Consider the following 24693-nt stretch of genomic DNA (forward strand, 5'->3'; position numbering starts at 1 on the left):
GAAGAGTGAGTTAGGAAAACACACACACACACACACACACACACACACACACACACACACACACACAGTCTATCTAATATAGCTAATGTAAAGATCTGTTCTGTGAATACACCCATCACTGTGTATGTCTATTTGTGACTGTGGTGTGTTTCTCTGCAGTCTGTCAGCATCAGTACTGCAGGGATTCTCTGTAGCTCAACTCAGACTCTCCCACAGAAGAAAGCCAAAGATCTAGTAAAAGCCTGTAGACCACGTGCAGGCAGAGACAAGGTCGTCCTGACAGAGGCTCAGGTACATACACTCTGATATTTAATCACATTCTGCACACAGAATAAATCAGAGACAGCAAGTAGACCAAACCTTTACTAGTAAATGAGAAAACACACAATCACACAACACATTCTGTGTTTCAGCTGACCTGCATGTACAACTATGTGCAAGAAGATCTAGTCGAAAGCTTTATGGATGTCCCCTCTGATATGCTTCTGTACTACAGGTGTGGAACATATTCACATACAGAAAATACTGTATTCAAGTATATGATATCAAGAAAAAGGTCATATGCTGGCTGTGTGTGTGTGTGTGTGTGTGTGTGTGTGTGTGTGTGTGTGTTGTAGCTACGAGACAATACAGAATGTGAACTGCCAATCATATTTCCGTGCCCTTGGCAGAGCAGATTTCTCAGTTCTTTCTCCTGTCCTTGACAAAACAACCATACTGTTCAACAATGCAAAGGACTGCCTGGTAATACACACACAGTAAAATATTCATAGACCAACACATTCAATATTAGCTCTTAAATCTGCAAATCAGCCATCAAATTATAATCAATTGTCTCTTATGCAATTCCATTGTTGAAAACAAGTGAAAATAGGAACATGTTCAGGCTTAAACAATAGACACTAAACAGTGGAATCCACACAAGACCCTCCTCATTCTTATAGATTCTGTGTGACTTTTCTTCATGGGTTGTGATGTTGTAGGGTATATCTGGTGTGAGTCTGACCAGGGATCAGGTGGAGGTTCTGGGAAATATGGCCTGCACACTGGACTCCTCCTACATCCAGAACTCTGACCCTTTCATTTTGGAGAAACTGAAGAACTGTGGAGATCTTTCTGATTCTCAGGTCACCGCTGTACAGTCACTGCTCCTCAGTGGAAACACTGCTTATGGGTGAGTCATAGCTTCAAGTGCATTTGTGCACATCTTTCATCTATGTTGTAGAAAATGATTTCATCATTGGTTTTAAAAGGACATAAAACAAATGGAAATGGTGTGTGTCTATAGATTGCATTTGATATTTTTTTGACCTCTGACATTTTTATTATGAATCAGTAATCCTCAACATGGAATGAGCAGACCGTGGAACAACTTGGCATCCTGGTTGTCTATTTCAAATCAGGCCTCTGTGACACAATTGGCTTTGTATGTAAACCGTTTCACCATTGTGTTTGTGATTTATAAACCCAACTTTAAACTTTCTGGACTGATTAAATTTTGTCCCTGTTTGTGCATTGTTGAAGAATGTCAAGAGGAAGTTATTTTCAGTCCTGAGGAGCAGAAGATCCCACTGATAAAGCTTAGGACATTCTTCACAGAATGCAACTCAGAAAGTACTACAGGTAACGGTATACTACAAGGCAAAACACATCGAGGTACAGCGACACATATTGAGATTGTGTACTTCACTGAATTCCTTTGTTGTGTGTCTTACAGTGAGCAACATTACAGCAACAACAATTGCAGATGCAGCTTTTCCTTTCGGTTTTAATGCCATCCAGTTTGATCTGTATCTGGACATCACCGTCTTGCAGGAAAACCTGGCAGCTATCACTGAGAGAGTGGTGGACACCAGCCTCCAGACGGTCATTCTTAACAAGTTAAACCAGGTCAGAGACACTAAATACTGGACTGTATAACACAACAGGAAAGAAAAGGTTGTCTCAGCTTTTTAGTCATAGAATTCTGAAAATATTTCCAGTTTGTGTATAAATATGATTTTTGCATGGTGTCCCACTGTCAAATAGGGTTTGTTTTTGGGTTGTTAATTAGAAGTCTGTCTTTGTGTGTATGCTAAATTTGCCCACACAAGATTTGTTTTGATTTGATTATAAATTGTTGATTTCGTGTGTGTATCGTAGATTTTCCCATCAGGCCTTGGTGATCATGTGCTGCAACTACTGGGTTCAACTTCTCGTTTGGCCACAATTGATGACATTAGCAAGTGGAACATTACTATGATTGACACACTGTCCTCTTTGATGGATTCAAATGATGGATACTGGGAACCAGAAAAGGTAATAAAAGGTTGTTTGTGCATATGTGAGAAAGAGAGAGAGAGAGAGAGAGAGAGAAAGAAAGAAAGAATGAGAGAGAGAGCTCATCTGGGATGATTTAGTGAGGGTGAGAGAAAGTATCTGTGATCCTTCATTGATTAGATATAATGACAGAGTTGCAGATAAAACACTTTTGCAGATAAAAGTCAAAGAGCATGTTCAATCCCCTTTAGAGACTAGAATTTAAAAAATGCAAAATGTTTTATTTCTTACAATTGATGTACACAACCATGATGATGAAAATGTTATCACTGACAATAGAGGTGGAAATGTATATGAAGGTATTTTTAGAAAGCAGGCAGAGCTTGGTCTAGTGTTAGTTTAATACTGAATTATTTCATAAATGATTTTAACTAGTTATACGGTCAGGGAACCAACCCCAGTAATGGGTTGCACAAGCCAGTGCACTCTTAGTGCGGTCCCAAGCCGGATAAATGGGGAGGGTTGCAATAGGAAGGGCATTCAGCGTAAAACGTGCCAAATCAAACATGCGGATCATGAATACGGATAATCCGCTGTGGCGACCCCTAACGGAGAAGCCGAAGAAAGTTTATACTGCAAGCATACTGGCTGACATTTTGTATTTCTCAGATACTGTTGTGCTTGCTACAAAAACGCTTGTGTATTATTTTTTTAAGGGAAAAGCAGTAATTATGAGGTATCTGAGCATGGGTGATCACTCTCTGGGAAGTGCTGAAATAAATGTCATTGGTTCCTACATCTGTACATTAGACATCAGTATACTGGAAAATATCACTCCTGAGAGCTTAATGTAAGTCCCTGCTCACATACACAAACATGGACAAACAAAATAAAGAGATGAAGAATGATCTGAATTTTAATATAAATTTTTTTCTCTTTGCAGGATGGTCCTGTCTCCAGATCTGTCCTCATGTTCCTTTGAACAGAAATCTACTCTGTACATCATTGTCAAGTATTCATTTAGCAACTTTCACAGAAGTGCCACAATATACTACCAGCTCATGATACCTTACCTGGGTAAAACAAACATTCATGCATACAGGAAGACTAAAAAATACATGTTTTTAAAAAGTCTGAATTGTGTCTGAATTTAAGTTAATTGTACATATGAACATGTTGAGGTGTGTGTGTGTGTGTGTGTGTGTGTGTGTGTGTGTGTGTGTGTGTGTGGTGTGTTTGTGTGTTTGTAGGTGGTGCTCCAGTGGAGGATATCGAATTTTTATCCACTCAGGACATTAACATGGACATCACTGTATTCATTAGTCTGAACCCTGCTGTTTTCAAGGTATAAAGAAGAAAATATTAACCAGGGAATTTGTTGCTGAAATATTGAATGTTTGAATTAAATATATTAAAATATTGAAAACTGAAGATAAAATAGATAACAAGTACTTTTTTGTTTGCCAGACCCTGAATGTGAGCACAGTGAGAGGTCTAATGGGTATAAACATTGCTGATCTGAAACTGTTTGAGTACTCCTCAGCAGTTCAGTCCTGGGTGTCACAACAGAACCAAACTGATCTGGACACACTGAATCTTAGCATCATCAACCGCAACCCTTGTTATGGTGTAAACAGGTGAGTTTTATTTATGAAATGAAAAAGGACTCAACTTTACAGAAAAAAATGTTTTGAAAAAAATAAAAACATTCTTCTTGTTTTTCTACATAGTGACCGACTTGATAGTGAATTTGCATCCGGAAATGTCTCTACAGTACTATGTAACTTTAGCATTTCTGACTATGCCTGTTCACCGGTAAGTATTTCGTGAATAAAATATCTGTTTCCAGCTTTACTAATGTTATGCAGAAAATGAGTTGACCACAGAAACCTTTGTTTGTTGCCTTTTAAGGTTGCTGTATTGTCATCTGAGGATCTGTTCACTCTGCTCACATGCAAACTGCCAAGCAGCCTGAAATACTCTAAAGATGCTTGGAAGTTGTTCTTCCAAACTTTTGCTGGCTCTTTGGGTGACGCATTGCAAAGGTTTTCAAGCATGGTATGCAAATTTGATTGTTGCTTGTCACCCCTGGGTCTCGAATCCAAGTCGCTCAGGGAGGTGTTAGAACTCACATGCAGGGACACAGTCGGAATTGACAAGTTCACAGTTTGTTATTAACTTAAGTCATTAAACCAAGAACAGAAAACTTTGGAATGTAAAGTCACATATGGCTCAAGAAACAACATTGGACTTGAAATAGAAAACCGGTACATAACAGCAAAACAAAAGCATCAGGGCACAGGAACATAACAGCATGCGGACCTCACGACATGGCACAACCTGAAACGACATGTTAATAAACCAACAAGAACAAAAGCTGAAGGGGTAACTTAAATACACTGGGGACTAACAAGGAACAGGTGCAAAACATTTAGGACACCGATAGGGACAATGGAATAGGGAGCAGGGAATAGGGAGTAGTGGTCCAGTGGCGACATCTGCAGGACTCGGGGGCAGAGCAGCACCTTTCGGAGAAGGTGATTTAGAGGGCGTCGCAAATGTCACTTCCTCTGGCACTCTTTGTGAGAATTAGGAACAGAACAGTGCTCTCTATGGGACGCTATGCAGGACTTTGGAGCAAACGCTCCTTTGCGGAGCTCAGGAGTGGTGAGACACCCTCTCTGGCACTCTCTAAGACTGTTTGGCACTCTCAGAGGGGCACAAAGGGTGGGCAGCCTCTTTAGCAGAAACAGAGGTGGAGCAATGCTCTCAGCAGGAAACTGAGGCTGGGCAACAACCCCAGTGGAACTCCAAGGCAGGGGAGTTTGTTTGCCGCTGCGGTGGGCGAACCGGCACCTGACCTCCTTTCAAAATGGCGAATAGCTGGGGCAGCAAGCGCATTGGAACTCTCAGATGTCTGTTGTGTTGTTGTTGGTGGAGGATTACATATCCAATCATTGTTTGGTCAGTCGGATATGCTTGTGGTTGGGAGAGGAGCATGAGGGTGCACTGGCAGAAGAACAGGTTGCAACCATCGGGATCGGCAGAACAATTTTGGGGCACCGAGACCAGTGGGTTTGAGCTAAACTAATCCCTGTTTTAATTGTGTTTGAGTCTCCAGTAGTCCAGGTTCTCACTGTTGCTTGGCTCATTCTGCCACACCCGATTCTAGGATTAAGGGAGTATTACATAGGAGTTGGGACCCAGTGGTGGTAAAAAATTGGATTTGCAGTCAATGAAATGAATGAATAAACTTGCCATAATCCTGACAGGTGCTGTAGTATAAAAAATGTTTTGTGGAAATATGCATTGAAGTATGTAATCTTTCACTCTGTCATGTAGACAGATAAGAGCATTCAGACTGACCCACATATACTTGATGCTATCTGGGAGGTGATAATCAAGGACTTCACTGCAGCACAGTTGATGAATGCCACTTTCATCAACGAGTGGTTCCAGATGAGGCTCAGACCATTGTTTTCATCAGCATCCACAGACTTTCTATCCAGCCTCAGTTTCACAAAATTCAGCTGTGAGACCTACCAAATTGTGTAAGTATGGACAATGACATTTCTGAACTTCAGATGTGTTATATAGGACATGAGGAAATAATTGATGAGAATATCCAATCTGTTCTCACCAAACATAGTGTGAAAGCTCTCAGTAGTCAAGAATCACTCATGACAGAGAAACAGAAGCAGCTGGTCTTTTCTTCATTCATCTTTCCTTTCCTCTCAAAAGATGGCTCACCAGGTAAGTACTCCCCTTTTAGTTGTTGTAATACAGAAAACTGACATTTTTGAATTTGTTTTCACCTGCTTGAATTAAGGGTGTTTCTTTTGTCTGAATAAAACTAAACAGGCCAATTTAGAATGGTGTAATTAGTTGAACTAATGATCTTGGTTCCATCTAGATCCTGGCTGTGTTTCCACAACTTCAGGCAGCAATGACTGGCTTTTAACGAACCTTGGCAGTTTCTTCAATTATGCCACCTTGACAGAGCTGAAGATTTTAAATGCAAATTTCTCTAGTGTGAGTAACATCCCAATTGCACCAACTTTATGTTTCTTGTGGAGTTGCAGCTGACTGTAGTAGTAACAGTTGGTTTCTGGGTTTTGACAAAGAGAACAGACAGCTGCTGCAGCAGTGTCCATTTGTTTTACTTGAAGACCTGGTGTAAACATAATGTGATATGAATGTTTTTTTCCTGCAGGTTGCAGTGTTTGGTTTACTGTCCATTGAGCAGAAGGCTCAGTTCATCTTGCAGCCGGATACAGGAGTGTTGGAAAATGACTTAGTGATTAGAGAGGTGTTTAGCAGTATGATCGCATCTTTTGATCTCAATCAACTTGGCATGTTCTTCACAAACTTCAGCCAGACTGCAAAACAAGTGAGCATCTCTGTTGCCTAAAGACCAGATCACAATTTTTTCTTTTTTTTTTTTTTTTTATCAAAAAAGACATTATTCTGTGCATACTAATTGATGGATGATACCTTGTGATTGCAGATGAACCTCACTAGCATTCCTTCAGCAATTTCAGACACCATTCTGAACATAACACTCTTAGATCTGGTGCCTCACTTCCAACATTTCAGCCCAGAGGACTTTGCCCTGTGGTTCCATAATTACCTTTCCATCTTACTTCCTGGTATTGGTTCAAACACCCTGTCGATCATCCCCATGACCATCGGCTGTGAATCCTACAGAGAGATGTGAGCATCTTTTCATAACACAAACACAGCAAATGATTATTTTGTTACTTTTTAGAATTTGAATTTGTTTCCCACTTTTGCTGTATTTACAGAGTGAAAGGACTTGATAATGTGTACCGTGACCTCTCTGCAACACAGTCCATCACTGTTTTCAATTACATACAAGACTATCTCAAGTACCAGTCCAGCCAAGGTTTGTGTGTTTGTGTGTTTATATGCTGTTTCAGGCTACTAGGTAGGCAGTGATAAGATGATGTGATTTCAGGCTGATAATGTTAGGGTTAGGGTAAGTCAGGAGTGTCCTAGATGCTCAATCTGAATTCACCACAGACCTTTTACATCAGTGTCCTCTGTTGCTTCGCAGGCCTGAGTTGCTATGGTGGTGGAAGCTTTTACATGTTCCTGAAACAGTTGTTCCTCAGTTTTGGATTCCTGACCTAATAGACTTCCTGTCTCTTATCCCAGATGACCGACAGACAGAGGTGTGTTTGCTCTATAACACCAATTGCTTCAGTGCTTCGCTCACTATAGGAAAGCCAATGAGTTAAGCACATCACTATCTGTAGTTAATGCTTTGTCTTTCTTCTGTGTTTTCTAGCTCTTGAGCTCCATCTCTCAGAAGAACTTGGTGAGTTTCTGAACAGACCGAACACAGTTGTTAATGGTTCCCAGCTCTGCACACTACTTGACAAGTACAGTAGGACCAATCAGTACCTGGAGATGGTAGGCCAGTTTTTATTTCACCTAGATTTTTGTCCATGTAGATTACTTGCCTTTATTCTGTCAGGAATGGCTGATAGAGTAATCACTGTTTCTCTCTACAGGAGCCTGTTTTGTCCTCAGTTCTGGCCAGCCAAACATTGGAGTGTGTGTGGCCTCGTGCTCTCAGTGCCTCAACTCAGGCTGATGTAGAACAGTGGTTTAATGTTATACTGGTTCACTACCTGCCCTACCTCAGATCTCAGCTCATCAGCTCCACCCAGCTCAGTGGTGCCTCTTGTCTGTCATACAGGAAACTGTGAGTTCTTTATTGGATGTTTCATTAAACAGGGTTTTCATCATAAACACTGCCACATGTCTGGTGGCAAAAACAAGTATCCCTAGTAAAACATTTCCTCTATATGTGTGTTTGTGAGCAGGGTGTCCATCCTGGGGACAACTTTAATTTTCTGCAGCTGATTTCTCCCCAGCTGATGTGTACAGCTCTATAAAAGTGTATCTGAGAAGTGGCAGTAAGAATAACTACATTTTTCTTGTTTCTTTTTTCTAGTTCTCTCTGTACAAGCATTTCCTTTGTTTGTGTGTGCACTACATGGGTGTCTCAACATGTGATTGTGTATTTTGCAGATGCCAGCCCCCGCTGCTATAACTCCTCAGATCCTTTTCTGAACTCCACTGCCTGGTTTGCAGACAACATTGGATTCTTCATCACCTTCATCACCCTCAGTGATCTACAATCCTTTCTATCAGGAAGCATGGTAGTGCACACACACACACACACACACACACACACACACACACACACACACACACACACACACACCTGCAATTATCTATATTAGTCATTCAAACATATTTCTGTTAACTACATCACACAATGTACACAGTTTGTAGTGCTGTGATAATGTGTGTTTATTGTGTCTTTAGTCAAGTGTGTTCCTGAAGAACTCTGAAAACCTTCAGTTGTTCAACAACCCAGGAATTTCAGCCAGTGTCTTGGAGTATTATACAACACAGTTGTACATCCAGAATCCTGACTTCAGCCCACTCAGGTAACACTCAAACCTCAACATTGAACAAAATTAAATTTATTTTATTTATTCATCCAACCCTTTATAGATTCAAACCCACATGTAAAATACCATATATACATGCAAATATCTGTGTATGCATTCTAAAAGGTTGTTTGTGTTTTATAGATTGCCACCTGAGCTGCTGTGTCAAAGTCCTGCCTCCGTGTTTGTTTTTCTTGGAGATGCAGACATTCAGACCATCCTCACTAAGATCAACAACTTCTGCACAGAATTTAATCCAGAGGTGATCAATAAATAAGTCTCTGCCTGTTTACTAATCAGCTAGTGTAGTAGTGCCAGTCACCTCTAACCTTCTTCTCCTTTCAGGTCACAGCGGTGCTGGTAGCAAAGTTCCCCAATATAACAACAGATGCCATCCAAAAGTTGGGTAGCCAGTGTGTGGGCTTGACTGTGGGCCAGATAAACTCCGCCCCTCCCAATGTGATAAGCGGTGCTCTGTCAACACTCAGTATCATCAGTGGCTGGGACCAGGGCCAAGTGAATGCCCTCATCCAGAGCATCATTAGTTCAGGCTTTAATGTAAGCGTACACTGCCCATTTGTCAGGAATGTTGCTCTATGTTACAGAAAGTGAAAGCTTGCCATTTTGATCAAAATCACCATGTCAAAATTCTATTTATGTTTATACATTTACTAACTATACCGTGTTAACAAAAGGTCTGTAATTTAATTTCTTTCTTATTGCACAAGTTCTAAAATTCAGAATCAGAATTTTTTTAAAGTTAAGGATATGATTGTTTTACTCTCACAGATCAACAGTGCCTCCTCAGTCTTGTCACTGGGAACACTTATTGGTGGTGTTCCTTCTGCAACCATCTCCATCCTCCCATCTTCTCAGATTATGTCTTTATCACAAAATGTAACGTTCATCAATAACATTTTATCAGCACCAGTTATTCTACAACAGACATTTGTCCAAAAGGTATTCACTTTGTTTTACACACACACACACACACACACACACACACACAAACATATATTTATTACCTTCTCCTATAAAAGTGCAGTAACATGCAGTTGCTTTGTTGAAGTCCGCTCTAACACGTTGTTCCAGGTAATCTCTGTAGACCAAACCTCTGTCATACAAAATGTTCCGGATGCACTAGTGATGTATATTCCACTTGTTCTACTGACATCTCTGAGCTCTGTGGAAGTTTCACTCATCAATAACAAGAGCTGGAGTCATGAACAGGTACCTAAACCCACCCACTTTGTTACACTGAAAAACTAAAGTCTCATGCCTCGACTGTAATAGCAGCAGTTCCCCAAATCTGATTTCCTGACTTGTTTGGATGTCAGGCTATAAAACTCATTAAAAAATGTTAAGACTTTTTTTCATTTTTACCAGGCTATGATGTTCTTGATTGCAGTGGCCAGTGCCTGTAATAATCCAGAAGAGTGAGTTAGAAAACACACACACACACACACACACACACACACACACACACACACACACACACACACACACAGTCTATCTATTGTTTGCCGCTGCGGTGGGCGAACCGGCACCTGACCTCCTTTCAAAATGGCGAATAGCTGGGGCAGCAAGCGCATTGGAACTCTCAGATGTCTGTTGTGTTGTTGTTGGTGGAGGATTACATATCCAATCATTGTTTGGTCAGTCGGATATGCTTGTGGTTGGGAGAGGAGCATGAGGGTGCACTGGCAGAAGAACAGGTTGCAACCATCGGGATCGGCAGAACAATTTTGGGGCACCGAGACCAGTGGGTTTGAGCTAAACTAATCCCTGTTTTAATTGTGTTTGAGTCTCCAGTAGTCCAGGTTCTCACTGTTGCTTGGCTCATTCTGCCACACCGATTCTAGGATTAAGGGAGTATTACATAGGAGTTGGGACCCAGTGGTGGTAAAAAAATTGGATTTGCAGTCAATGAAATGAATGAATAAACTTGCCATAATCCTGACAGGTGCTGTAGTATAAAAAATGTTTTGTGGAAATATGCATTGAAGTATGTAATCTTTCACTCTGTCATGTAGACAGATAAGAGCATTCAGACTGACCCACATATACTTGATGCTATCTGGGAGGTGATAATCAAGGACTTCACTGCAGCACAGTTGATGAATGCCACTTTCATCAACGAGTGGTTCCAGATGAGGCTCAGACCATTGTTTTCATCAGCATCCACAGACTTTCTATCCAGCCTCAGTTTCACAAAATTCAGCTGTGAGACCTACCAAATTGTGTAAGTATGGACAATGACATTTCTGAACTTCAGATGTGTTATATAGGACATGAGGAAATAATTGATGAGAATATCCAATCTGTTCTCACCAAACATAGTGTGAAAGCTCTCAGTAGTCAAGAATCACTCATGACAGAGAAACAGAAGCAGCTGGTCTTTTCTTCATTCATCTTTCCTTTCCTCTCAAAAGATGGCTCACCAGGTAAGTACTCCCCTTTTAGTTGTTGTAATACAGAAAACTGACATTTTTGAATTTGTTTTCACCTGCTTGAATTAAGGGTGTTTCTTTTGTCTGAATAAAACTAAACAGGCCAATTTAGAATGGTGTAATTAGTTGAACTAATGATCTTGGTTCCATCTAGATCCTGGCTGTGTTTCCACAACTTCAGGCAGCAATGACTGGCTTTTAACGAACCTTGGCAGTTTCTTCAATTATGCCACCTTGACAGAGCTGAAGATTTTAAATGCAAATTTCTCTAGTGTGAGTAACATCCCAATTGCACCAACTTTATGTTTCTTGTGGAGTTGCAGCTGACTGTAGTAGTAACAGTTGGTTTCTGGGTTTTGACAAAGAGAACAGACAGCTGCTGCAGCAGTGTCCATTTGTTTTACTTGAAGACCTGGTGTAAACATAATGTGATATGAATGTTTTTTTCCTGCAGGTTGCAGTGTTTGGTTTACTGTCCATTGAGCAGAAGGCTCAGTTCATCTTGCAGCCGGATACAGGAGTGTTGGAAAATGACTTAGTGATTAGAGAGGTGTTTAGCAGTATGATCGCATCTTTTGATCTCAATCAACTTGGCATGTTCTTCACAAACTTCAGCCAGACTGCAAAACAAGTGAGCATCTCTGTTGCCTAAAGACCAGATCACAATTTTTTCTTTTTTTTTTTTTTTTTTTTTTTTTTATCAAAAAAGACATTATTCTGTGCATACTAATTGATGGATGATACCTTGTGATTGCAGATGAACCTCACTAGCATTCCTTCAGCAATTTCAGACACCATTCTGAACATAACACTCTTAGATCTGGTGCCTCACTTCCAACATTTCAGCCCAGAGGACTTTGCCCTGTGGTTCCATAATTACCTTTCCATCTTACTTCCTGGTATTGGTTCAAACACCCTGTCGATCATCCCCATGACCATCGGCTGTGAATCCTACAGAGAGATGTGAGCATCTTTTCATAACACAAACACAGCAAATGATTATTTTGTTACTTTTAGAATTTGAATTTGTTTCCCACTTTTGCTGTATTTACAGAGTGAAAGGACTTGATAATGTGTACCGTGACCTCTCTGCAACACAGTCCATCACTGTTTTCAATTACATACAAGACTATCTCAAGTACCAGTCCAGCCAAGGTGTGTGTGTGTGTGTGTGTGTGTTTATATGCTGTTTCAGGCTACTAGGTAGGCAGTGATAAGATGATGTGATTTCAGGCTGATAATGTTAGGGTTAGGGTAAGTCAGGAGTGTCCTAGATGCTCAATCTGAATTCACCACAGACCTTTTACATCAGTGTCCTCTGTTGCTTCGCAGGCCTGAGTTGCTATGGTGGTGGAAGCTTTTACATGTTCCTGAAACAGTTGTTCCTCAGTTTTGGATTCCCTGACCTAATAGACTTCCTGTCTCTTATCCCAGATGACCGACAGACAGAGGTGTGTTTGCTCTATAACACCAATTGCTTCAGTGCTTCGCTCACTATAGGAAAGCCAATGAGTTAAGCACATCACTATCTGTAGTTAATGCTTTGTCTTTCTTCTGTGTTTTCTAGCTCTTGAGCTCCATCTCTCCAGAAGAACTTGGTGAGTTTCTGAACAGACCGAACACAGTTGTTAATGGTTCCCAGCTCTGCACACTACTTGACAAGTACAGTAGGACCAATCAGTACCTGGAGATGGTAGGCCAGTTTTTATTTCACCTAGATTTTTGTCCATGTAGATTACTTGCCTTTATTCTGTCAGGAATGGCTGATAGAGTAATCACTGTTTCTCTCTACAGGAGCCTGTTTTGTCCTCAGTTCTGGCCAGCCAAACATTGGAGTGTGTGTGGCCTCGTGCTCTCAGTGCCTCAACTCAGGCTGATGTAGAACAGTGGTTTAATGTTATACTGGTTCACTACCTGCCCTACCTCAGATCTCAGCTCATCAGCTCCACCCAGCTCAGTGGTGCCTCTTGTCTGTCATACAGGAAACTGTGAGTTCTTTATTGGATGTTTCATTAAACAGGGTTTTCATCATAAACACTGCCACATGTCTGGTGGCAAAAAAAAACTGACGTCATATAGTAAAGAAATCTCCTGTACGTATGTGTTTGTGAGCAGGGTGTCTATCCTGGGGGACAACTTTAATTTTTCTGCAGCTGATTTCTCCCCAGCTGATGTGTACAGCTCTATAAAAGTGTATCTGAGAAGTGGCAGTAAGAATAACTACATTTTTCTTGTTTCTTTTTTCTAGTTCTCTCTGTACAAGCATTTCCTTTGTTTGTGTGTGCACTACATGGGTGTCTCAACATGTGATTGTGTATTTTGCAGATGCCAGCCCCGCTGCTATAACTCTTCAGATCCTCTTCTGAACTCCACTGCCTGGTTTGCAGACAACATTGGATTCTTCATCACCTTCATCACCCTCAGTGATCTACAATCCTTTCTATCAGGAAGCATGGTAGTGCACACACACACACACACACACACACACACACACACACACACACACACACACACACACACACCTGCAATTATCTATATTAGTCATTCAAACATATTTCTGTTAACTACATCACACAATGTACACAGTTTGTAGTGCTGTGATAATGTGTGTTTTATTGTGTCTTTAGTCAAGTGTGTTCCTGAAGAACTCTGAAAATCTTCAGTTGTTCAACAACCCAGGAATTTCAGCCAGTGTCTTGGAGTATTATACAACACAGTTGTACATCCAGAATCCTGACTTCAGCCCTCTCGGGTACCACTCAAACCTCAACATTGAACAAAATTAAATTTATTTTATTTATTCATCCAACCCTTTATAGATTCAAACCCCACATGTAAAATACCATATATACATGCAAATATCTGTGTATGCATTCTAAAAGGTTGTTTGTGTTTTATAGATTGCCACCTGAGCTGCTGTGTCAAAGTCCTTCCTCCATGTTTGTTCCTCTTGGAGATGCAGACATTCAGACAATCCTGACTAGCATCAACATCTTCTGCACAGAAATAAATCCAGAGGTAATCAATCAATAAGACTTGTGTGTTCACTAATCACTTCTTGTGTAGTAGTGCCAGTCACCTCTAACCTTCTTCTCCTTTCAGGTCACAGCGGTGCTGGTAGCAAAGTTCCCTGATATATCTGCAGCCACCATCCAAACATTGGGAAGCCAGTGTGTGGGCTTGACTGTGGGCCAGATAAACTCCGCCCCTCCCAATGTGATAAGCGGTGCTCTGTCAACACTCAGTATCATCAGTGGCTGGGACCAGGGCCAATTGAATGCCCTCATCCAGAGCATCATTAGTTCAGGCTTTAATGTAAGCGTACACTGCCCATTTGTCAGGAATGTTGCTCTATGTTACAGAAAGTGAAAGCTTGCCATTTTGATCAAAATCACCATGTCAAAATTCTATTTATGTTTATACATTTACTAACTATACCGTGTTAACAAAAGGTCTGTAATTTAATTTCTTTCTTATTGCACAAGTTCTAAAATTCAGAATCAGAATTTTTTTAAAGTTAAGGATATGATTGTTTTACTCTCACAGATCAACAGTGCCTCCTCTCTGGTATCATTGGGAACACTTATTGGTGGTGTTCCTTCTACAGCCATATCCATCATCCCATCTTCTGAGCTTCTGTCTTTATCTCAGAATCCAACATTCATTGCTAATATTCTATCAGCCCCAGTTATTCTACAACAGACATTTGTCCAAAAGGTATTCACTTTGTTTTACACACACACACACACACACACACACACACACACACAAACATATATTTATTACCTTCTCCTATAAAAGTGCAGTAACATGCAGTTGCTTTGTTGAAGTCCGCTCTAACACGTTGTTCCAGGTAATCTCTGTAGACCAAACCTCTGTCATACAAAATGTTCCGGATGCACTAGTGATGTATATTCCACTTGTTCTATTGACATCACTGAGCTCTGTGGAAATTTCACTCATCAATAACAAGAGCTGGAGTCATGAACAGGTACCTAAACCCACCCACTTTGTTACACTGAAAAACTAAAGTCTCATGCCTCGACTGTAATAGCAGCAGTTCCCCAAATCTGATTTCCTGACTTGTTTGGATGTCAGGCTATAAAACTCATCAAAAAATGTTAAGACTTTTTTTCATTTTTACCAGGCTATGATGTTCTTCGGTGCAGTGGCCAGTGCCTGTAATAATCCAGAAGAGTGAGTTAGGAAAACACACACACACACACACACACACACACACACACACACACACACACACACACACAGTCTATCTAATATAGCTAATGTAAAGATCTGTTCTGTGAATACACCCATCACTGTGTATGTCTATTTGTGACTGTGGTGTGTTTCTCCTGCAGTCTGTCAGCATCAGTACTGCAGGGATTCTCTGTAGCTCAACTCAGACTCTCCCACAGAAGAAAGCCAAAGATCTAGTGAAAGCCTGTAGACCACGTGCAGGCAGAGACAAGGTCGTCCTGACAGAGGCTCAGGTACATACACTCTGATATTTAATCACATTCTGCACACAGAATAAATCAGAGACAGCAAGTAGACCCAAACCTTTACTAGTAAATGAGAAAACACACAATCACACAACACATTCTGTGTTTCAGCTGACCTGCATGTACAACTATGTGCAAGAAGATCTAGTCGAAAGCTTTATGGATGTCCCCTCTGATATGCTTCTGTACTACAGGTGTGGAACATATTCACATACAGAAAATACTGTATTCAAGTATATGATATCAAGAAAAAAAGGTCATATGCTGGCTGTGTGTGTGTGTGTGTGTGTGTGTGTGTGTGTGTGTGTTGTAGCTACGAGACAATACAGAATGTGAACTGCCAATCATATTTCCGTGCCCTTGGCAGAGCAGATTTCTCAGTTCTTTCTCCTGTCCTTGACAAAACAACCATACTGTTCAACAATGCAAAGGACTGCCTGGTAATACACACAGTAAAATATTCATAGACCAACACATTCAATATTAGCTCTTAAATCTGCAAATCAGCCATCAAATTATAATCAATTCGTCTCTTATGCAATTCCATTGTTGAAAACAAGTGAAAATAGGAACATGTTCAGGCTTAAACAATAGACACTAAACAGTGGAATCCACACAAGACCCTCCTCATTCTTATAGATTCTGTGTGACTTTTCTTCATGGGTTGTGATGTTGTAGGGTATATCTGGTGTGAGTCTGACCAGGGATCAGGTGGAGGTTCTGGGAAATATGGCCTGCACACTGGACTCCTCCTACATCCAGAACTCTGACCCTTTCATTTTGGAGAAACTAAAGAACTGTGAAGATCTTTCTGATTCTCAGGTCACCGCTGTACAGTCACTGCTCCTCAGTGGAAACACTGCTTATGGGTGAGTCATAGCTTCAAGTGCATTTGTGCACATCTTTCATCTATGTTGTAGAAAATGATTTCATCATTGGTTTTAAAAGGACATAAAACAAATGGAAATGGTGTGTGTCTATAGATTGCATTTGATATTTTTTTGACCTCTGACATTTTTTATTATGAATCAGTAATCCATCAACATGGAATGAGCAGACCGTGGAACAACTTGGCATCCTGGTTGTCTATTTCAAATCAGGCCTCTGTGACACAATTGGCTTTGTATGTAAACCGTTTCACCATTGTGTTTGTGATTTATAAACCCAACTTTAAACTTTCTGGACTGATTAAATTTTGTCCCTGTTTGTGCATTGTTGAAGAATGTCAAGAGGAAGTTATTTTCAGTCCTGAGGGAGCAGAAGATCCCACTGATAAAGCTTAGGACATTCTTCACAGAATGCAACTCAGAAAGTACTACAGGTAACGGTATACTACAAGGCAAAACACATCGAGGTACAGCGACACATATTGAGATTGTGTACTTCACTGAATTCCTTTGTTGTGTGTCTTACAGTGAGCAACATTACAGCAACAACAATTGCAGATGCAGCTTTTCCTTTCGGTTTTAATGCCATCCAGTTTGATCTGTATCTGGACATCACCGTCTTGCAGGAAAACCTGGCAGCTATCACTGAGAGAGTGGTGGACACCAGCCTCCAGACGGTCATTCTTAACAAGTTAAACCAGGTCAGAGACACTAAATACTGGACTGTATAACACAACAGGAAAGAAAAGGTTGTCTCAGCTTTTTAGTCATAGAATTCTGAAAATATTTCCAGTTTGTGTATAAATATGATTTTTGCATGGTGTCCCACTGTCAAATAGGGTTTGTTTTTGGGTTGTTAATTAGAAGTCTGTCTTTGTGTGTATGCTAAATTTGCCCACACAAGATTTGTTTTGATTTGATTATAAATTGTTGATTTCGTGTGTGTATACGTAGATTTTCCCATCAGGCCTTGGTGATCATGTGCTGCAACTACTGGGTTCAACTTCTCGTTTGGCCACAATTGATGACATTAGCAAGTGGAACATTACTATGATTGACACACTGTCCTCTTTGATGGATTCAAATGATGGATACTGGGAACCAGAAAAGGTAATAAAAGGTTGTTTGTGCATATGTGAGAAAGAGAGAGAGAGAGAAAGAGAGAGAGAGAGAAAGAAAGAAAGAAAGAATGAGAGAGAGAGAGCTCATCTGGGATGATTTAGTGAGGGTGAGAGAAAGTATCTGTGATCCTTCATTGATTAGATATAATGACAGAGTTGCAGATAAAACACTTTTGCAGATAAAAGTCAAAGAGCATGTTCAATCCCCTTTAGAGACTAGAATTTAAAAAAAATGCAAAAATGTTTTTATTTCTTACAATTGATGTACACAACCATGATGATGAAAATGTTATCACTGACAATAGAGGTGGAAATGTATATGAAGGTATTTTTAGAAAGCAGGCAGAGCTTCGGGTCTAGTGTTAGTTTAATACTGAATTATTTCATAAATGATTTTAACTAGTTATACGGTCAGGGAACCAACCCCAGTAATGGGTTGCACAAGCCAGTGCACTCTTAGTGCGGTCCCAAGCCGGATAAATGGGGAGGGTTGCAATAGGAAGGGCATTCAGCGTAAAACGTGCCAAATCAAACATGCGGATCATGAATACGGATAATCCGCTGTGGCGACTAACGGGAGAAGCCGAAAGAAAGTTTATACTGCAAGCATACTGGCTGACATTTTGTATTTCTCAGATACTGTTGTGCTTGCTACAAAAACGCTTGTGTATTATTTTTTTAAGGGAAAAGCAGTAATTATGAGGTATCTGAGCATGGGTGATCACTCTCTGGGAAGTGCTGAAATAAATGTCATTGGTTCCTACATCTGTACATTAGACATCAGTATACTGGAAAATATCACTCCTGAGAGCTTAATGTAAGTCCCTGCTCACATACACAAACATGGACAAACAAAATAAAGAGATGAAGAATGATCTGAATTTTAATATAAATTTTTTTCTCTTTGCAGGATGGTCCTGTCTCCAGATCTGTCCTCATGTTCCTTTGAACAGAAATCTACTCTGTACATCATTGTCAAGTATTCATTTAGCAACTTTCACAGAAGTGCCACAATATACTACCAGCTCATGATACCTTACCTGGGTAAAACAAACATTCATGCATACAGGAAGACTAAAAAATACATGTTTTTAAAAAGTCTGAATTGTGTCTGAATTTAAGTTAATTGTACATATGAACATGTTGAGGTGTGTGTGTGTGTGTGTGTGTGTGTGTGTGTGTGTGTGTGTGTGTGTGTGGTGTGTTTGTGTGTTTGTAGGTGGTGCTCCAGTGGAGGATATCGAATTTTTATCCACTCAGGACATTAACATGGACATCACTGTATTCATTAGTCTGAACCCTGCTGTTTTCAAGGTATAAAGAAGAAAATATTAACCAGGGAATTTGTTGCTGAAATATTGAATGTTTGAATTAAATATATTAAAATATTGAAAACTGAAGATAAAATAGATAACAAGTACTTTTTTGTTTGCCAGACCCTGAATGTGAGCACAGTGAGAGGTCTAATGGGTATAAACATTGCTGATCTGAAACTGTTTGAGTACTCCTCAGCAGTTCAGTCCTGGGTGTCACAACAGAACCAAACTGATCTGGACACACTGAATCTTAGCATCATCAACCGCAACCCTTGTTATGGTGTAAACAGGTGAGTTTTATTTATGAAATGAAAAAGGACTCAACTTTACAGAAAAAAATGTTTTGAAAAAAAATTAAAACATTCTTCTTGTTTTTCTACATAGTGACCGACTTGATAGTGAATTTGCATCCGGAAATGTCTCTACAGTACTATGTAACTTTAGCATTTCTGACTATGCCTGTTCACCGGTAAGTATTTCGTGAATAAAATATCTGTTTCCAGCTTTACTAATGTTATGCAGAAAATGAGTTGACCACAGAAACCTTTGTTTGTTGCCTTTTAAGGTTGCTGTATTGTCATCTGAGGATCTGTTCACTCTGCTCACATGCAAACTGCCAAGCAGCCTGAAATACTCTAAAGATGCTTGGAAGTTGTTCTTCCAAACTTTTGCTGGCTCTTTGGGTGACGCATTGCAAAGGTTTTCAAGCATGGTATGCAAATTTGATTGTTGCTTGTCACCCCTGGGTCTCGAATCCAAGTCGCTCAGGGAGGTGTTAGAACTCACATGCAGGGACACAGTCGGAATTGACAAGTTCACAGTTTGTTATTAACTTAAGTCATTAAACCAAGAACAGAAAACTTTGGAATGTAAAGTCACATATGGCTCAAGAAACAACATTGGACTTGAAATAGAAAACCGGTACATAACAGCAAAACAAAAGCATCAGGGCACAGGAACATAACAGCATGCGGACCTCACGACATGGCACAACCTGAAACGACATGTTAATAAACCAACAAGAACAAAAGCTGAAGGGGTAACTTAAATACACTGGGGACTAACAAGGAACAGGTGCAAAACATTTAGGACACCGATAGGGACAATGGAATAGGGAGCAGGGAATAGGGAGTAGTGGTCCAGTGGCGACATCTGCAGGACTCGGGGGCAGAGCAGCACCTTTCGGAGAAGGTGATTTAGAGGGCGTCGCAAATGTCACTTTCTCTGGCACTCTTTGTGAGAATTAGGAACAGAACAGTGCTCTCTATGGGACGCTATGCAGGACTTTGGAGCAAACGCTCCTTTGCGGAGCTCAGGAGTGGTGAGACACCCTCTCTGGCACTCTCTCTAAGACTGTTTGGCACTCTCAGAGGGGCACAAAGGGTGGGCAGCCTCTTTAGCAGAAACAGAGGTGGAGCAATGCTCCCAGCAGGAAACTGAGGCTGGGCAACAACCCCAGTGGAACTCCAAGGCAGGGGAGTTTGTTTGCCGCTGCGGTGGGCGAACCGGCACCTGACCTCCTTTCAAAATGGCGAATAGCTGGGGCAGCAAGCGCATTGGAACTCTCAGATGTCTGTTGTGTTGTTGTTGGTGGAGGATTACATATCCAATCATTGTTTGGTCAGTCGGATATGCTTGTGGTTGGGAGAGGAGCATGAGGGTGCACTGGCAGAAGAACAGGTTGCAACCATCGGGATCGGCAGAACAATTTTGGGGCACCGAGACCAGTGGGTTTGAGCTAAACTAATCCCTGTTTTAATTGTGTTTGAGTCTCCAGTAGTCCAGGTTCTCACTGTTGCTTGGCTCATTCTGCCACACCGATTCTAGGATTAAGGGAGTATTACATAGGAGTTGGGACCCAGTGGTGGTAAAAAAATTGGATTTGCAGTCAATGAAATGAATGAATAAACTTGCCATAATCCTGACAGGTGCTGTAGTATAAAAAATGTTTTGTGGAAATATGCATTGAAGTATGTAATCTTTCACTCTGTCATGTAGACAGATAAGAGCATTCAGACTGACCCACATATACTTGATGCTATCTGGGAGGTGATAATCAAGGACTTCACTGCAGCACAGTTGATGAATGCCACTTTCATCAACGAGTGGTTCCAGATGAGGCTCAGACCATTGTTTTCATCAGCATCCACAGACTTTCTATCCAGCCTCAGTTTCACAAAATTCAGCTGTGAGACCTACCAAATTGTGTAAGTATGGACAATGACATTTCTGAACTTCAGATGTGTTATATAGGACATGAGGAAATAATTGATGAGAATATCCAATCTGTTCTCACCAAACATAGTGTGAAAGCTCTCAGTAGTCAAGAATCACTCATGACAGAGAAACAGAAGCAGCTGGTCTTTTCTTCATTCATCTTTCCTTTCCTCTCAAAAGATGGCTCACCAGGTAAGTACTCCCCTTTTAGTTGTTGTAATACAGAAAACTGACATTTTTGAATTTGTTTTCACCTGCTTGAATTAAGGGTGTTTCTTTTGTCTGAATAAAACTAAACAGGCCAATTTAGAATGGTGTAATTAGTTGAACTAATGATCTTGGTTCCATCTAGATCCTGGCTGTGTTTCCACAACTTCAGGCAGCAATGACTGGCTTTTAACGAACCTTGGCAGTTTCTTCAATTATGCCACCTTGACAGAGCTGAAGATTTTAAATGCAAATTTCTCTAGTGTGAGTAACATCCCAATTGCACCAACTTTATGTTTCTTGTGGAGTTGCAGCTGACTGTAGTAGTAACAGTTGGTTTCTGGGTTTTGACAAAGAGAACAGACAGCTGCTGCAGCAGTGTCCATTTGTTTTACTTGAAGACCTGGTGTAAACATAATGTGATATGAATGTTTTTTTCCTGCAGGTTGCAGTGTTTGGTTTACTGTCCATTGAGCAGAAGGCTCAGTTCATCTTGCAGCCGGATACAGGAGTGTTGGAAAATGACTTAGTGATTAGAGAGGTGTTTAGCAGTATGATCGCATCTTTTGATCTCAATCAACTTGGCATGTTCTTCACAAACTTCAGCCAGACTGCAAAACAAGTGAGCATCTCTGTTGCCTAAAGACCAGATCACAATTTTTTTCTTTTTTTTTCTTTTTTTTTTTTATCAAAAAAGACATTATTCTGTGCATACTAATTGATGGATGATACCTTGTGATTGCAGATGAACCTCACTAGCATTCCTTCAGCAATTTCAGACACCATTCTGAACATAACACTCTTAGATCTGGTGCCTCACTTCCAACATTTCAGCCCAGAGGACTTTGCCCTGTGGTTCCATAATTACCTTTCCATCTTACTTCCTGGTATTGGTTCAAACACCCTGTCGATCATCCCCATGACCATCGGCTGTGAATCCTACAGAGAGATGTGAGCATCTTTTCATAACACAAACACAGCAAATGATTATTTTGTTACTTTTTAGAATTTGAATTTGTTTCCCACTTTTGCTGTATTTACAGAGTGAAAGGACTTGATAATGTGTACCGTGACCTCTCTGCAACACAGTCCATCACTGTTTTCAATTACATACAAGACTATCTCAAGTACCAGTCCAGCCAAGGTGTGTGTGTGTGTGTGTGTGTTTATATGCTGTTTCAGGCTACTAGGTAGGCAGTGATAAGATGATGTGATTTCAGGCTGATAATGTTAGGGTTAGGGTAAGTCAGGAGTGTCCTAGATGCTCAATCTGAATTCACCACAGACCTTTTACATCAGTGTCCTCTGTTGCTTCGCAGGCCTGAGTTGCTATGGTGGTGGAAGCTTTTACATGTTCCTGAAACAGTTGTTCCTCAGTTTTGGATTCCCTGACCTAATAGACTTCCTGTCTCTTATCCCAGATGACCGACAGACAGAGGTGTGTTTGCTCTATAACACCAATTGCTTCAGTGCTTCGCTCACTATAGGAAAGCCAATGAGTTAAGCACATCACTATCTGTAGTTAATGCTTTGTCTTTCTTCTGTGTTTTCTAGCTCTTGAGCTCCATCTCTCCAGAAGAACTTGGTGAGTTTCTGAACAGACCGAACACAGTTGTTAATGGTTCCCAGCTCTGCACACTACTTGACAAGTACAGTAGGACCAATCAGTACCTGGAGATGGTAGGCCAGTTTTTATTTCACCTAGATTTTTGTCCATGTAGATTACTTGCCTTTATTCTGTCAGGAATGGCTGATAGAGTAATCACTGTTTCTCTCTACAGGAGCCTGTTTTGTCCTCAGTTCTGGCCAGCCAAACATTGGAGTGTGTGTGGCCTCGTGCTCTCAGTGCCTCAACTCAGGCTGATGTAGAACAGTGGTTTAATGTTATACTGGTTCACTACCTGCCCTACCTCAGATCTCAGCTCATCAGCTCCACCCAGCTCAGTGGTGCCTCTTGTCTGTCATACAGGAAACTGTGAGTTCTTTATTGGATGTTTCATTAAACAGGGTTTTCATCATAAACACTGCCACATGTCTGGTGGCAAAAAACTGACGTCATATAGTAAAGAAATCTCCTGTACGTATGTGTTTGTGAGCAGGGTGTCTATCCTGGGGGACAACTTTAATTTTTCTGCAGCTGATTTCTCCCCAGCTGATGTGTACAGCTCTATAAAAGTGTATCTGAGAAGTGGCAGTAAGAATAACTACATTTTTCTTGTTTCTTTTTTCTAGTTCTCTCTGTACAAGCATTTCCTTTGTTTGTGTGTGCACTACATGGGTGTCTCAACATGTGATTGTGTATTTTGCAGATGCCAGCCCCCGCTGCTATAACTCCTCAGATCCTTTTCTGAACTCCACTGCCTGGTTTGCAGACAACATTGGATTCTTCATCACCTTCATCACCCTCAGTGATCTACAATCCTTTCTATCAGGAAGCATGGTAGTGCACACACACACACACACACACACACACACACACACACACACACACACACACACCTGCAATTATCTATATTAGTCATTCAAACATATTTCTGTTAACTACATCACACAATGTACACAGTTTGTAGTGCTGTGATAATGTGTGTTTTATTGTGTCTTTTAGTCAAGTGTGTTCCTGGAGAACTCTGAAAACCTTCAGTTGTTCAACAACCCAGGAATTTCAGCCAGTGTCTTGGAGTATTATACAACACAGTTGTACATCCAGAATCCTGACTTCAGCCCTCTCGGGTACCACTCAAACCTCAACATTGAACAAAATTAAATTTATTTTATTTATTCATCCAACCCTTTATAGATTCAAACCCCACATGTAAAATACCATATATACATGCAAATATCTGTGTATGCATTCTAAAAGGTTGTTTGTGTTTTTATAGATTGCCTGCTGAGCTGCTGTGTCAAAGTCCTGCCTCCGTGTTTGTTTTTCTTGGAGATGCAGACATTCAGACAATCCTGACTAGCATCAACATCTTCTGCACAGAAATAAATCCAGAGGTAATCAATCAATAAGACTTGTGTGTTCACTAATCACTTCTTGTGTAGTAGTGCCAGTCACCTCTAACCTTCTTCTCCTTTCAGGTCACAGCGGTGCTGGTAGCAAAGTTCCCTGATATATCTGCAGCCACCATCCAAACATTGGGAAGCCAGTGTGGGCTTGACTGTGGGCCAGATAAACTCCGCCTCCCAATGTGATAAGCGGTGCTCTGTCAACACTCAGTATCATCAGTGGCTGGGACCAGGGCC

The 24693-nt window shown here is 40.8% G+C and overlaps 3 protein-coding genes and 1 long non-coding RNA gene across 4 annotated transcripts; all 4 read left to right on the plus strand.

Moving 5' to 3' along the window:
* Positions 1-1576: 1576 nt before the first annotated feature.
* Positions 1577-7413, plus strand: LOC124382920. Its single transcript, XM_046845264.1, has 16 exons — positions 1577-1623; positions 1718-1890; positions 2143-2298; positions 2976-3109; positions 3203-3336; positions 3510-3604; positions 3727-3896; positions 3990-4074; positions 4171-4317; positions 5602-5810; positions 5909-6012; positions 6173-6291; positions 6473-6649; positions 6767-6972; positions 7065-7165; positions 7337-7413. Exons 3-16 carry the CDS (start codon positions 2239-2241, stop codon positions 7411-7413), a joined length of 1818 nt encoding a protein of 605 aa, XP_046701220.1. The 5' UTR covers positions 1577-1623; positions 1718-1890; positions 2143-2238.
* Positions 7414-10307: 2894 nt separating this feature from the next.
* Positions 10308-13520, plus strand: LOC124392212. The gene is made up of 11 exons (XM_046859013.1): positions 10308-10509; positions 10781-10989; positions 11088-11191; positions 11352-11470; positions 11652-11828; positions 11955-12160; positions 12252-12352; positions 12530-12648; positions 12765-12890; positions 12992-13185; positions 13313-13520. The coding sequence occupies exons 2-11, from the start codon at positions 10865-10867 to the stop codon at positions 13443-13445; spliced, it is 1404 nt and encodes a 467-aa protein (XP_046714969.1). The 5' UTR covers positions 10308-10509; positions 10781-10864; the 3' UTR covers positions 13446-13520.
* A 952-nt stretch (positions 13521-14472) lies between these two features.
* On the plus strand, positions 14473-15122 carry LOC124392315. Its single transcript, XR_006927148.1, has 3 exons — positions 14473-14512; positions 14744-14914; positions 15051-15122. It is a non-coding gene; the product is annotated as an uncharacterized LOC124392315 (long non-coding RNA).
* Positions 15123-15350: 228 nt separating this feature from the next.
* On the plus strand, positions 15351-24642 carry LOC124382928. Its single transcript, XM_046845277.1, has 27 exons — positions 15351-15368; positions 15556-15687; positions 16378-16568; positions 16732-16822; positions 16921-17020; positions 17115-17287; positions 17541-17696; positions 18391-18524; positions 18618-18751; positions 18927-19021; positions 19144-19313; positions 19408-19492; positions 19589-19735; positions 21022-21230; positions 21329-21432; positions 21593-21711; positions 21893-22069; positions 22193-22398; positions 22491-22591; positions 22767-22885; positions 23002-23127; positions 23229-23422; positions 23547-23641; positions 23757-23887; positions 24053-24177; positions 24327-24444; positions 24529-24642. The coding sequence occupies exons 1-27, from the start codon at positions 15351-15353 to the stop codon at positions 24640-24642; spliced, it is 3564 nt and encodes a 1187-aa protein (XP_046701233.1).
* Positions 24643-24693: the final 51 nt, after the last annotated feature.

This window comes from Silurus meridionalis, chromosome 1, assembly GCF_014805685.1.
Source record: "Silurus meridionalis isolate SWU-2019-XX chromosome 1, ASM1480568v1, whole genome shotgun sequence".
In the NCBI taxonomy this organism is placed as follows: domain Eukaryota; kingdom Metazoa; phylum Chordata; class Actinopteri; order Siluriformes; family Siluridae; genus Silurus; species Silurus meridionalis.